Consider the following 13,099-nt stretch of genomic DNA (forward strand, 5'->3'; position numbering starts at 1 on the left):
TGTTTTAAACCAGGTACGTTGCAGCTTTCTAATTTGTTGTTTTATGTCTTTTATTTCTATATTGCTCCAAGGTGCTTTTTTTATTTTGTTCTGTTGTGTGGTGTGGTTTTGAGTGGTATCAGGATACCAAAAGCTTCCTGTAAAGATTTTGAACAGAATTTATTGTTTCCAGATTTGTACTGGATCTTAGTTGTGTTTCCAAGTGTTCCAAATTGAGTTTGTGCCACGACCGATAGGTAGTTTTAGGTGAGTCGCTTAGTGTTGTTTTATGTTGGAAAGCCAGCAAGTGGTGGTCTGATCATGTGACTGGAGTTATAGCTTGAAAGGTAACTAGTTCAGTATTAGCAAAAATGACATCTAGGATATGTCCAGCGCTGTGGGTGGGTTTGTGGACGATCTGATGCCAGTTTAGTGCACCTAGGCCAGTGATTATTGTTTTTGGATGGGTCATATTGGGTTTGTCAAACCAAATGTTGAGGTCATCCAGAACACATAGGTTGGAGTGTATTATTATCAGGTTTGAAACTGTGTCTAGAAGTGCATCTGGGAATATCGCCTTGCTAGGTGGAGGTCTGTAAAGGAGCAGGAAGTTAAAGGAGCAGGAAGTTAAAGGAGCAGGAAGTTAAAGGAGCAGGAAGTTAAAGGAGCAGGAAGTTAAAGGAGCAGGAAGTTAAAGGAGCAGGAAGTTAAAGGAGCAGGAAGTTAAAGGAGCAGGAAGTTAAAGGAGCAGGAAGTTAAAGGAGCAGGAAGTTAAAGGAGCAGGAAGTTAAAGGAGCAGGAAGTTAAAGGAGGAAGACGGTGTAGGACTGCATCTTGGTAGAAGAGCCTCACAATTCTTTATGGAGATGTTATCAACTTTAGTGATATGTAATATTTGCCTGAACCCAACAGCTAGACCACCTCCTTTTTGCCTATGCGATTTTGGGTGATCATTTGATAGCCTTGAGGAACAGCTTCATGCAAGACTGGAGCCATATCATCTCCCAACCATGATTGTTATGAATAGTATATCTGGTTTTGCATCTATGAGAAGGTCGTAGATGTGATGTTTGTTTTAAGCGAGGGATCGAGACAGTTTAGAGAATGGCCTTTGGTGATAGTGAGACTGTTTTGTAGACGAGTGATCAGTATTGTGTGGGTATGTAGCAGGTGCGTTTTTAGTGCTGGCTTTAGCTGTATTAGGATAGCAATAGTGTAGCTGTTCTGTATCATGTTCCTCATCCAGCATGCTAAGAAGGCATTTTGATGGGTCTGTGTGTGGTGGCGATGGCGTTTGAGAGGGAGTTGGTGTGCTGTGTTTTTGTGGTGTAACATTGTTGTGCAGTAGACATGGGGAAGCGAAGTTTGCAGGTGTGGCACGTTGCTTATATTGTTTGCGTGTGTTTAGGGCAGACGGTGTAGGAGTCAAGGGTGGCGGTGCAGTATGTGGGTCATGTAGTAAGGTTCTAAATTGTCCAATGGACGAGAGGCGGGTAGAAGAGAGTTGCTGTGTTGCTGTATCTGTGTTAGGAGTGGTGGAAGAGAGAAAGCTTGGTATTGGAGTTTGTTCTTTTGTGTGGTTTGAAAGTTGGTTGTATGTTTGTATTTTGTGATGGCAAGTATTACGAGGTGTTGCGCTTTGAGGAGCTTGTTGTGCTGGTGTGCGCGATATGTTTTGTGTTTGAGAAGTAGTGAAAAGGGGTGCTGGTGTATTTGTTTCATGCATTGGATTTGGTTGTATAGTATTGTTTGAGAGAGGAGGTTGTAAGGTAGAGAGGATGGTGATGTGTTTATGAGTAGAGTATGTTGTGTGTAGGAGGGAATGAAGTAGAGGTAAGAGTGTTGGTCTTAAACGGGTTTGTTGTAGGAGTTAGAAAGTGTGGTGGTGTGCAGTGTATGTGCTGTGTGTTAGTGTTATGGTTGAAGGAAGAGGAGGGTGTTGGTTGGACAAGTGATGAAAGGCTGATATGTTTGTTAGTGGTAAAAGGTGGTCTGTTAGGAGTAATTAGAGCAGGGAGCGCGTGTCTGGATGGGATGTGGTTATGTATGGTGTTGAATGGAGTTGTGTAAGTGATGAGTGGATTGGTTAGAGGTATAGGCAGACCCTCCAGGATTTCGCGATGTGCAAAAAAAAAAAAAAAAGAAAGCGAAATCTGCAGTTTTGTAAAAATGCCGCGATTTTTACAAAACTGCCCTTGAAATTTGGAAAATTTACATATGGGGCTTAGTTTGAGGGAAGCAAGATTTAATGAGCGGCGGTAATGGGTTCCAGAAAGGCAGTATTTATATCAAAGTGTGGCATTTACTCTGCAAGACGGGATCCCGATAATGTCTTCAAGTGGTTAACCCTGGCCAATGAACCGAACAGATAACAGTGAGAACATGGTCGAGCCTTCTCGAAGCCGAGCAATACTTTTTCTTTATTTGCTTATTTAATAGTTGAGCACAAATTCCAACCAGTTGTGTGCGAAGGTGTTATAGCTGCCATCGTACTTGTATAGATCATGAAGGAAAGAGCGCAGCGCTTGCAGAGTACGTGTGACAAGAGAAATGCCGAAATAAGCCCCATGTTCCACTCAAGTGCACTGTGCCCTGCTGCAAAGCATAACATCCAGTGCACACGGACAGAGCACACAGCCGGGCACTGAAACAATATGTACGTGGTCATATTTAAATATATTCATCGTACAGCAAAAGTGCAAGTGATGACTTTGTGATTTTTAATAGATAATATTGTATATGGTAAATAAGTTGCCATGCCCGTCTACTCAACCCAAGTTCCCCTGCGCCATGTACTCGCAGTGCCAAGATATTTCTGGCTGATAGTGGGCGCTTAGTCTAAGTAGAAGCAGACAATTATGGCGATTTGAATGTGGCAAAAGGCAGCGTTTCGACTGTGCCGACAAATCCTTGTTTTAAACTTGGGGGTTAATATAGCCTGGGTACCCCCGACCGTGCTACTGTGTTCCCACTTCGCCAATAGCAGCCTTGAAGGTGTGGGGTGTGCGTGCGGGGCAGTACGGGTGTTTAAATACCAGGCCAGTGTCGGGGTGGGGGAGGATCTGCGTTTCTGCTTGGTGAGAACCGGGTTGGTCACTTCTGCAGCGGCTCTTCCGAGGGCGGTTTGTGGAGGGGCCTTCCTGTAAGGAAAGAGGTGGTCCTCCGTTGTTAGCTCGCCTGGGAGCTGCAGAACACCTTCTCTGATGAGACTGCCCTGCGCCCTTGAGACATGGAGCGCTTAGACATCCGTTGAGTTTGTTACTGTCAAGCATGTGCCCCTTGATTGTAGGTACAATGTTTTAAAAGGTAGGTTGGGGTGAAATGCGCCATTAGATGATTTCGATAAACTGTCGAAGGGGACTATTCGAGTGGCTCTGGCTTTATCTGACAGTTTTTAAACATATGTACATGCCTTTATATGCCAAAAACCGCAAATGGACATCAAACCATTGACTCGACTTAAGAGCACCCTTTGTGAAAAAAAGAATGAATACTTATGAAGTGTAGCTGCATCTACCGTCCGTCCATCCATCCATTCACCCATCCCTGCACAAATCTTAAGCATCTATCCGTCCACCCTCCCATCCTAAGCACGGTCATCCATCCAGCCATCAATTCATCCAGCCATCCATACATACATACGTAAATAAATACATCTGTCCCCGCACCTATCAGCCCACCCGCCTATCCTAAGTACTGGTCCGTCTATCCGTCCGTCCGTCCATCCATCCGTGCCTGTACCTATCCTATGTAACAATGCAACAATGTCGCAACAGGAAACCATTTAGTAGACAAATACATTAAGAAAACAAATAAAATGTAGCGCATTGTAGGAACTATTTATACACTGTCCCTAAAGTATTAATTTTGGTGCAGTTTTCTCTGCTGAAACTTCACTTTATTGCACGGGTCACCTGCGCTGTTCACCTTCAACAAGAGCACATTTGTGAACACCAATGTTTGGGTTACACTTTCATAAAATGTATTTTAGTGCCGATATATCTACACCTGTTTCAAAACAGACCAATTTACTTGTTCCGCCTTAATTATTGTGGTAGCCTTTTCTCTCCTTTGCGCTATTTATTTGTTTTCTTTATGTATTTGTCTACTAAATGATTACTGGTTGAGACATTGTTGCATTGTTACATAGATCTACCCGGGTCTCGACTGAAAGTAATTTGAGTGGTGGATAGGTTAGTCAGTTATTTGGATTCAGAAGGATAGCTGAGAGATAGACGAGGGAAAAAGGTTTGCATTTATATAGCGCTTGTTAACCCTGCAGGGGTGCATACATGGGCACTAGAACATGCCATGGAGAAATACAGCGCCCTCCTACAAGGTTAGGACTGGAGCTGAGCTTCCGTAGAGCTGCAGACACTTTAAATTTGCCTATTTCAAAGTGGAATACTCTGCTAAAACAGATTCCATTGACTTCAGGCTGAAATTGAATGATTATTTGTCAAATAAAGTGCCGCAAAAATGCCACTAAATTTCCATATTGGTGCTGCTAAATTTACTAATCCATGCCGCAATATCCTGGGGGTCTGTATAGGATAGAGTTGTGTAGTTTGTAGGTGATGGTGGGTATGCGTGGTAGTTGGGATAAAAGAGTGTATAGATGTAGTTTGGTTGGTTTTGTAGTGTATGCTGGTACATTGGTTTGTGCATAGGGTTGTGTCTGTTGTACATTTGGTGTGCGTGTGTTACTCTGTTTTTGGATGGTGTGTGGTGGGTATTACTGAATGGGAACATGGGCAGCATTACTGGCCCTGGTCCCGACCAATCTCGAACAGGCTCAAACAGGCAACTGCTCTTGTCCTCTCCGCCCTTTAACAGGCTGAAACAGGCAACTGCCCTTGTCCTCTCCGCCCTTAACAGGCTAAAACAGGCAACTGCCCTTGTCCTCTCCGCCCTTAACAGGCTCAAACAGGCAACTGCCCTTGTCCTCTCCGCCCTTAGCCTCGACGCCCGGGCTGAGACGCCCTAACCCTAGCCTTTTATAGCCCTAGTAATCAGGTGACCCCCCTCCAGCCAATGGGAACCCTAACACTATTCAATCACAACACTACCCCTAAAATCTGGAACCAGTAGAAGACCAGGACCTTACAGGCAATCCTAGCACTAGTCCAAGCAACCAATCAGTTTAAAAACCTCTGATCTCTACGTCCAATAGAGACCCTAGCCCTACCTGTAGTCCCAACCCAAGTCCAAGCAACCAATGACACTGGAAGCACTAGTCCCCAATTCCAATAGAAAGCCTAACCCTACTCCTAGTCCCACACTTAGTCCAGCAACCAATCACACCAGAAGCCCGTAATCGCTACTTCCAATTAAAGGCCTAGCCCTAGTCCCATCCTAGACCCAATAACACAGGAAGCCCTAGTCCCTACTTCCAATAGAAATCCTAATCCTAGCCCTAGTCCCAACCCTACATTGATTGAATCACAGAAGGCGAAGGTAAAGGCGGTTGGAGAAGAAGAGGCTTTGACAACCAAGCTCTCGGGGTGGGGTGTTGGGAGAGGGAAATGGGGTCACCCAGAGCCGGGCGATGGCGTTGGGCCACGTTCCTATTGACAGGAGCCCCTGAGGTGGGTCTGGACCAGGTGCCCAAAAGTACGTTGGAAAGTGCTTCGTTGAAGGGGAGCAGCTGCTCTGCAGAAGTAGCTGCTGGCTTAAGCACTTCTGTCAGGAGGTTAGTCCTGACGGCCACAGTAGGGAGCATGAGGTGTAGAGCCTCGGCCGCCATACGCAACACCACAGCAAAACTAGCACCCTGCAACGTGGCCACGGTAGGAGACAGCATGCCAAGGTCTGGTGAGGTATCCAGACCACAGGCTTCCCCCAATTCCTCTGCCCAGTCCTGTTCATACTCGCAATCGGCTGCTAGAGGGTCCTCAGACCCCTCCCAGTTCACCCCTTCCTCCACTGGCCGTTCCACAGGCCTAAAATAAGGAGCAGGGACATGGGGATAGAAATCCCCGAGCAACGTCGAGAATGGCATCGATCGACGCCAGCCCGACGCCGCGTCCCCTTCAGGGCTGAAACCGGGGTCTATGTCGTCCTGAGGAGCGGGCGATGTCGGAAGTGGTGACGGTGGGGTCGACGTCGGTGTTATGAGGTCAACCGGTGTTGACCGGGATCCAGGCCTGGATCCATGGAGGTCCTGCGGCGCTGGGGCCGGAGCTGGCAGCGAGGCCGGAGCTGTCGGCGATGAAACACGAGGACCCCCAGTCAGGACCGCAGAGTCTGAAGGCGCACCAGCCGAACCCAACGGCCCAGAGAGGCGAGCCATGGCTGACAGGAACTCCTGTATCTGGGTCGGAGTTGCCGACAGACCCGGAAAGGGATGCGCCAGAGCAGCGGGGGAGGCACTACCCGCACCCTCAGCCACGTCGCCCGACCGGCGAGGGGAAGTCGGAGAACGATGACGCTTCTTCAACTTCTTGTGCTTCGCCTTACCTGACCGAGTGCGAAGGATGATGATGAGTATGACGCTTCTTTTACTTTTTGTGCTTCCTTCGCCTTACCTGAAAGCGAGTGCGAAGGATGATTATGATGAGGATGATGATGATGACTATGACGCTTCTTCGACTTCTTGTGCTTCACCTTACCTGCCCCCGCGTGCGAAGGATGATGATGACGCCTCTTCGACTTCTTGTGCTTCGCCTTACCTGACCCGAGTGCGAAGGATGATGATGATGCTTCTTCGACTTCTTGTGCTTCGCCTTACCTGACCAGAGTGCGAAGGATGATGAGGATGACGCTTCGACTTCTTGTGCTTTGCCTTACCTGACCCAGAGGGTGAAGGATGATGATGATGCTTCTTCGACTTCTTGTGCTTCGCCTTACCTGACCCAGTGCGCGAAGGATGAGGAGGATAAGGATGATGAGGATTAGGATGATGAGGATGACGATGATGAGGATGACGATGACGAGGATGACGACGACGAGGATGACGACGACGTGGATGACGACGACGTGGATGACGACGACGCTTCTTCGACTTCTTGTGCTTCGCCTTACCTGACCCCGAGTGTGAAGGATGATGATGAAGCTTCGACTTCTTGTGCTTCGCCTTACCTGACCCCGAGTGCGAAGGATGATGATGACGATGACTATGATGAAGATGACGACGCTTCTTCGACTTCTTGTGCTTCGCCTTACCTGACCCAGAGTGTGAAGGATGACGATGCTTCTTCGACTTCTTGTGCTTCGCCTTACCTGGCCCAGAGTGCGAAGGATGACGATGACGACGCTTCTTCGACTTCTTGTGCTTCGCCTTACCTGACCCAGAGTGCGAAGGATGATGATGACGATGATAACTATGATGCTTCTTCGACTTCTTGTGCTTCGCCTTAGCTGACCCCGAGTGCGAAGGATGATGATGACTATGATGCTTCTTCGACTTCTTGTGCTTCGCCTTACCTGACCCAGAGTGCGAAAGACGACGACGAGGATGATGATGATGATGACGATGACGACGACTCCGCGCACGCTCCCTCGACCTCCCACAGGACCGGGACCTTGAACAGCGCGGAGCCGATTGCCGGTCCTACAGCAGCTTTCGGGACCGCTCCCGCAAAGACTTTGGCGCTATGGCCTGGCAGTCGGGGCACGACTTGGGGTCGTTGTCACGCTCCAGGCAGAAAAGACACACTCTGTGCAGATCCGTCACTGACATTATGCGGTGACAGTCCTCACAGGACTTAAAAATTGGAATCCTAACTGCACCAGGAGTTGAAGACCCAATGAAAAAAATAGAGACAAAAAGCCTCAAAAAGTTAGTCAAAAAATGACTGGAGGTACCTGCTCTTCCTGGATCTGCGCTTGCTGGCGCGGAAAAAGAAAGAACTGACGTCAGCGCGTGTGGGCGGATCCAGTCTGACGCCTGGGGGTAATTAGAAGGTAAGGAATCTATCACTATGCGTTTTTTAGATCTCTCAGTACGTAACAAAAATGAATGTGTCCTTATGTAACGCAACTGGTGCTCATGTAAAGTGCTCTGATACCCAATACATTTGGGCCAAGTTTGCGCTATATAGCAATCCAAAAAAAAAAAAAAATTATTTAAATGCTAAATACCCATCTTAAAAAATACTTGCCTGATCGGAAAGATCTAGGCGCCAAAAATATAAAAATCTATTGAGTGTGTCCCATTTATTGACTGTGTGTGTGTGTTCAACAAATGCTCAACACTCCCCTCTAATAAGCCTAAAGCTGCTCACCTACACTACTACTAAGAGCACTTCGGGACTGTTAAAGCAAGTGCCTGTAAACCAATAAGGGTTGCCTGGACTCTAAAGTGTACTACGCTTTAGTGCACTATATAGAGAGCCAGCATCCTCCTACATACCCTCAGCACCTTCTAGAATTTTTTTTTCCCTATTAAAAACCTTTGCAGTTACCAATATCCTGCTTCTGAAGTCCTTCATGCCTTTTTTTTACCTGTGCACATTCCCAGGTAGACGAACACCCAGGACATCCCCAAACTGTCTGCCTACGATGTCCCCATCTTTCACCATTTCAGTCCCACACACACTGCACCTGCTCTGAGCTACGCAAGTGCACGGAAAGCACAATATGTAAAGCAACTGTTAACCTATTTCAGGGACTTTGCAGCTGTTTCAAGATATTTTTTTAGAGCTTCTCTTAGCTAAAAAGTGTGTCATTTCTGATATTTATCTCTTTCCATGCACTTCATTGCTTGCAAGAAAGTGTACCTTTAAGCGTCACACATTTGGCAGTTGAATGTCACTTATAAGTGCACTGAAACCATGGAAATGTCACACATAAGCAACCTAAAAACTTGGCAGCTATGTACAGTGTATAATCAAAGTAGGTTCAAATGGTGATGGGGCCGCAACCCGTTAAACATTTACAAGGAAAGGATATATATAGTTTTTTTCTTTTATTCTGCTGCATGTTCTGCTTAACATTCTAATATGATAATAACAGAAGCTATATTGTGTTACATAGTTTGTGTAGTAATGAAGGACCAAGCTCAATACCAGTGGTGGCAAGCCGCCTTTTTATCCAGAAATCAGTTACCCCGCCATGTGCAACGCTGTAAGAATTCTGTCAGCATTCAGCTAGCCTAAGTTAAATTTATGGGCTGGTTATTGGTAGTATGATATCGTACGACTAACCTAGCTGTTTATTGGTGCTGGGAGACATGGGACCATTTATACTTGTTTTGCTCACTGGAATTACCTTACCACTTAGGGTTACAATGCTTATAGCGGTCTAGGTTAATGAAAAACAGGTTCAACCCCCCCATACCTGTCGCGTCCCACACATATCTGGCTTCAAACCCCAGTGCTCTGCAGCACAATGTGAAGCAGTTGGCCCATTCACCACAGCGACCACATCTGGTTTCCAAGAGCTTCTCAGGATCATTATACCTGGAACACACAAACATAACAGGGCCATTAATGCGGCAGGAATCCTCCCCTATGTCAAAAATGTGTTAAAATTTCCTCCTTCATCAAACACTTCTGATTTTTTATTCTCTTGAAATGTAAGGACACATTGGAAATGAACACAAACTTGGTACTTCTTTTCTTCCAAACTAGCATCAGTTAAATCTCACTTCCAAGTTCCAGTAAACTTCAATCATAAAAAGCTTAGGCAAAGGCAATAATGTTTGCCTTTGGGACCGATTGGTTTTGCTGTACAGCATAAAACGAGAAGGGAAAAAGTAGCACGAGTGAAAGTGCAACACCTGGGTGAGGGGAGGGAGAAAAGCATGATAGTGAAAGCAACACTGAGCACATGGCAGAGAGAAGCATGAGAGAGAGAGCAGCAACCCAGAGCACTATAGAGCGCAAGGGAGGAAAGTAGTAAACAGTGCTCAAAACCACATGAACTCACACTGAATGCTGTACCAAAAAGAAAACTATAGTTCCAAACAGTAAGCAGTAAAAATATACAAGTCAGCCAATCAAAAGGATAGTAAAAAGAGATGCTCCAGGGAGGGACAAACACAAGAAGAACAAGGCACACCAATAAATAAGCAAGCCAGCAAATGAGGATGACTAAGCCAACCAATGGTAAGCAACAGGTGGGTTCTAAGCCCACAGTAAGTTTTTGGTAAGCCCACTATAGGCCTTGCCCAAACAGACAGTTTGTGCTGTCTGGTATGCGAGACCTGGAAAGTATTTAAACGCCAGAATATCTTGGTCACTCCAGTATTGGATTACAATAAAGTGTGAAAGGAGCAATGTAAGTTGTTGTTAAATGAATTCCAGTGATTTAACAGTTAAAACCAGAGAAGACCTTTCCATGAATGTAGATATAAAATGTGAAGACATTATGATGGAATTACCAAATTTGCGAAGTGGTCTATATTTCTAGGAGCAGTGTCTTCCATCTTAAAAGTCCCCCTCTAACCTGGCCACCTCAGATTCATATCAATTTATCTAATGGTTTGACTTTCTTTGTTTCTCACCATTGGCCCTCATAATTTCAGTTATGAATACATTAATATCTCTACAGCATCCATGCTATGTAAGTCAGCCTCGTATCGTTCCTATTTAAATCTTAAGATTTAAAAAAAAGTGATACATCTTCATATGTATTCACACACCCTTGTTGGTCTCCCCCTTGGCTTCATTTGTGGCCTTACTTTCTATTATGCTTGAGCAGGAGATTGTCCCCTGCATGGCTTTGAAAAACTTATCAACCTTGGTGGTGGCTTCTGCCCCTTCATCCGACATTTTGAGGTAATGGAGTGGTGGCAGCTTGTCTACAGTACCTCTGGACAGGCCTTTTCACCTCTACATTTGTGAAGGAGATAAACATCTATCCAGTCCCAGGGCTGGGATCATCCAATGGCCATCTTTGTGTGTATGTGACATGTTTGGATGAAGCGTGTGTTGTGTGGTGTGCGTGGCTGCACAAGATGTTACACCTCCTGCATGCTGCTTTTGTCCAGGGTAGACATGACAGTCTTGTACCTAAATCTACTCCCTACCATAGTGATGCCACCTGTTTCGGATTAAAAACAAAACACCAACACTTTATGCATAGATGCCTATTCCTCAGGGAGAGAGAGCTCCATGGATTTTTCTCCCTACCAGCTTATTCCAAACAAGCATTGAAAATGCAATAGGTGTCGCCTTTGATTAAGTTAAAGCCATTTGCTTTGCTAATGGTATTATGCAGCAAAGCAAATGACTAACTTAATAAAAGGCGAGACCTTTTGCATTTTTAATGCTTGTTTATTAAGTCTGTAGGACCATCCTTTTGAGTATGGTTAAATTCCTCCATTTCGACCAGTGGAGGAAGGGAAGAGTGTAGCTAGACTTACATTTTTCATGGCAGCAAAACGTTACTTCTTAAATCAACTAAACACAAACCGGAATTACGACAAATGCTCTCCAGTATACGATGAATAAACAAACTCCAAGTCCTGCAGGGAACGAAAAATTAGTGAAAAACAAGTGTTCCAGATGTTATATAAAAACACCAAAACATAAAGTAGAATTGATGAAGCAGATACAGGTAGTCAAGCAAACTCCAACCACTGCACAAAGAAAATTCCCCCATGTTTGAATAGCGACTGACTTGAAGATTTAAACCTCCTCAATTCGATGAGACACTCTGAGGAACTGAATGAAAAAGTCTCACTGTATATTTCCAGATTCAGCAAAGTACTTTTGAAGACTGTACTTGATGTAATATGGTCTGAGCAAAGGCATGCATCACTGAGCAAAGCAAGCAAAGAGGAAACGTTTCCGACAACTCCCCCCCCACACCCCCTCAAATCAATAAGGCTACCCGTGACGGCACAACATGTCTGTACATCCTGGCCGAGAAACTTTGCCCGGCAACCAGCTACCACAGTACTTTTGAGTGCCCTCGTCCTAAAGTGTTGCACGCGTAAGTAGCGTGAACAGCCTCCAAGAATTGTTGCCCGCCAACCAGCTGCTGTTCTTCAGTGTGTCCTCCTGCTGAAGCGGGGTGCGCATGCATATCGAGAGCTGCATGGACCTGTGCGGGTAAGCGAGAGTTTGAGGATAGTGGCCGCTAGAAGGCTCGAGCTTCATCAAACAGTAAATATCGGTTGTAATCAATGCGGAGAAATAGTTTCGAAACAGCTATCTATGCAGTGAAAGTTATATGTAGGCTAAGGTTTACAGTCCTAAGTTTAAAACTTGTTTAAAGTAGCGCTGTGAGGTTAACTTAAGCGAGCGCTCATTAAGTTTCCTTGCGATGGGGCAGCTCACAAAGTTTCCATGCGCAAGACCTCTAGTGTTCATCTCTCAAAAAATGTAAACGCGACTGATCATCTAACAGAAAACAGACCAGAGGACGGTTTAGTCTTTAGAGAAAGATTGCAGAGGTGAACCCGTAAAACTATCATGGGTTACAACTGCTCGTCACCAGTGTAGAGTCGGAGGCAATACCTTATTTTAAGTAGTTATTTCAAGCTGCGGATAACACCTCATCCAACTTTTTCTGCCTTCTCCAACTGTTCCCCCTTCATCTACAAGCATTCTCAGAACCCACAAGTCTCATCACAAGAATGCTGCCCTGCTGCATGAAATTCTATGCCCATGCATGCAATTTCCATGCCAAGACACCACACACCGCTACTGCAAACAAGCGTTCGCCATGACGTTTTCGTTTGCCTTTTTCTGCCGTCCCACTTGGACGGCCTCGCCTGCTAAAAGGTTTCTTATCTTTATGGGGCCATGTGTTTGGCCCCATAAAGATAAGAAACCTTTTACTTCAGAAGGAAAGCAGGCGTGGCCGTCCAAGTGGGACGGCAGAGAAAGGCGTGCAAAAAAGTCACCAACAGCTCTTTCCCAATGGCTGGCCGCCGTTTAGCATAAACGGTGACGCCGGCATGGGAAAGAGGGGCGGGGCTTTAAGCTCTTTACTGAAAAATCCCCCAAACATTAAATCTCGCCAGCGAGACTGCGCATGTGCGCAGCCTATGCTAACGAGACCTAAAAACTGGCAAATTGGGTCTCTACCTAGAAGGGTTGATGATTCCATGTAGTATATAACAGATTGGGCAGCCCCAGAGAGGCGTCACATGAACTTCCGGAGAGGTGCACCATCACCATAATACTGATGCACTCCAGTTATGAAAGCCAAGGTGCTAGTTTCAGGC

At 45.7% G+C, this 13,099-nt stretch overlaps 1 protein-coding gene across 3 annotated transcripts in view; it reads right to left on the minus strand.

Annotated features, from left to right (window-relative positions):
- NGLY1 (N-glycanase 1) overlaps positions 1-13,099 on the minus strand; it is a 354,362-nt gene that overhangs the window by 176,005 nt on the left and 165,258 nt on the right. For all 3 annotated transcript variants that reach the window (XM_085630539.1, XM_085630540.1, XM_085630538.1), the window contains one exon: positions 9,259-9,380. In XM_085630539.1, coding sequence (XP_085486665.1) covers positions 9,259-9,380 — 122 coding nt within the window. The remainder of the gene's footprint in view (positions 1-9,258; positions 9,381-13,099) is intronic.

This window comes from Triturus cristatus, chromosome 10 (genome assembly GCF_964204655.1).
Source record: "Triturus cristatus chromosome 10, aTriCri1.1, whole genome shotgun sequence".
Taxonomy (NCBI): Eukaryota; Metazoa; Chordata; class Amphibia; order Caudata; family Salamandridae; genus Triturus; species Triturus cristatus.